General features: G+C 33.4%; 1 protein-coding gene across 1 annotated transcript; it reads right to left on the bottom strand.

Moving 5' to 3' along the window:
- Window positions 1–300: 300 nt before the first annotated feature.
- Window positions 301–1,212, bottom strand: LOC117668888 (olfactory receptor 14C36-like). The gene has a single exon (XM_034422942.1). It carries the CDS (start codon window positions 1,210–1,212, stop codon window positions 301–303), a length of 912 nt encoding a protein of 303 aa, XP_034278833.1.
- Window positions 1,213–1,418: the final 206 nt, after the last annotated feature.

Below are 1,418 nucleotides of genomic sequence, written 5' to 3'. Positions count from 1 at the left end.
GCATGGGTCCAGCCCGACCTAGTTCGGTATCCTTGCAGAAAATTTCTCTCAGCTACTTCATAAAATGTTGGCAAGAAAATTAAATGTGTATGCCCTTATAGCTATAATAATCAGAGGTAACTCAGTGCACCACATTGTCAATCTTAATAGAGATAAATCAAATCTCATAAATGAATAATAAAAAAAACCTTTGAACTTTATAATGTATTGGAAAGTGGAAAATCGTTGTGAAAATAACTCTCTTACTTTCCCTTATTTGAAAATAAGAAGATGCACAGCTCATTTTCCTTCAAAAAATAATTACTTCTGACTAAAAAGTCTCAAAAGAGCAACTTTGATGTCTTTGTTTCTCATGCTGTAAATTAACGGATTCAACATAGATGGAATAATGGAATACATTAATGTTATTATAAAGTTTGGATGTGTTTCACTGTCAGCCATAGGTTTCAGGTAAGCAAGGCAACAAGTAAACAAAAATATGAAGAAAACAAGCAGATGTGGTAAGCAAGTAGAGAATGCCTTTTTCCTTCCTTGAACAGAAGGAATTCTCAGAACAGCAGAGAAGATATATACATAAGTCATAATGACAAAGGCAAAACAACCAGTTGCTAACATAGCACTGAAAATTTGAAATCCAATTTCAGATACATATAAATCAGAACAGGCAATCTTAAGTAAATATGGGATTTCACAGAAGAACTGGTTTACATTATTAGAGCAGAAAGGAATCATAAAAGTGACAGTAGTGTGTAATGAAGCATTGAGAAGGCTGGCAGTCCATACACCAGCAATCATGTTGGTACAAGCTTTCCTGTTCATTATCATTTCATAATGTAAAGGGTTACAAATGGCAACATATCGATCATACGCCATGACAGTAAGCAGAGAAATATCACAGCTCAGGAAAAACAACAAAAACATGACTTGGGCAACACACCCAGAGTAAGAAATAGTTCTTATATTTGTAAGAAAATTAAAAAGAGTTTTGGGGATAATGGCTGAAACTGAACCAATGTCTTGCATGGCTAAATTTGTCAGAAAGAAGTACATGGGGATGTGAAGATGGTGATCACAAACAACAGCTGAGATGATGAGAAGATTCCATGTTACTGTCATTAAATAGAGTATCAGTAGCAAAGCCACATGCATAATCTGTAGCTCCCAAATCCTTGAGAATTCCCAAAGAAGAAACTCAGAAGTATCATTATTCATTCTTAAACAATACACCCTAGGAAAAGAAAAAGAATTGTTAAAATATTTCCTATTCAGTGCAGTTCAGAGTAAGTTGCAGAAGGATGGTTCAGATTTTAGCGAAGATTATATTAAAACTTTGTTCTAAAATTATTGAAATATCCTGAGTATAATGAAATTGTGTTTTCTTAAAATTCAGGATGATTACTTTTAAAGATATTTAACCA

Source organism: Pantherophis guttatus, chromosome 4 (genome assembly GCF_059756535.1).
Source record: "Pantherophis guttatus breed Tessera chromosome 4, ASM5975653v1, whole genome shotgun sequence".
Taxonomy (NCBI): domain Eukaryota; kingdom Metazoa; phylum Chordata; class Lepidosauria; order Squamata; family Colubridae; genus Pantherophis; species Pantherophis guttatus.
The sequence above is the reverse complement of the archived record's forward strand: the minus strand, read 5'-3'. Positions and strand labels throughout refer to the sequence as shown.

Excerpts from the sequence above, each read along its gene's own strand:
- LOC117668888 (XM_034422942.1), bottom strand. The coding sequence starts at position 1,212 with ATGAATAATGATACTTCTGAGTTTCTTCTTTGGGAATTCTCAAGGATT.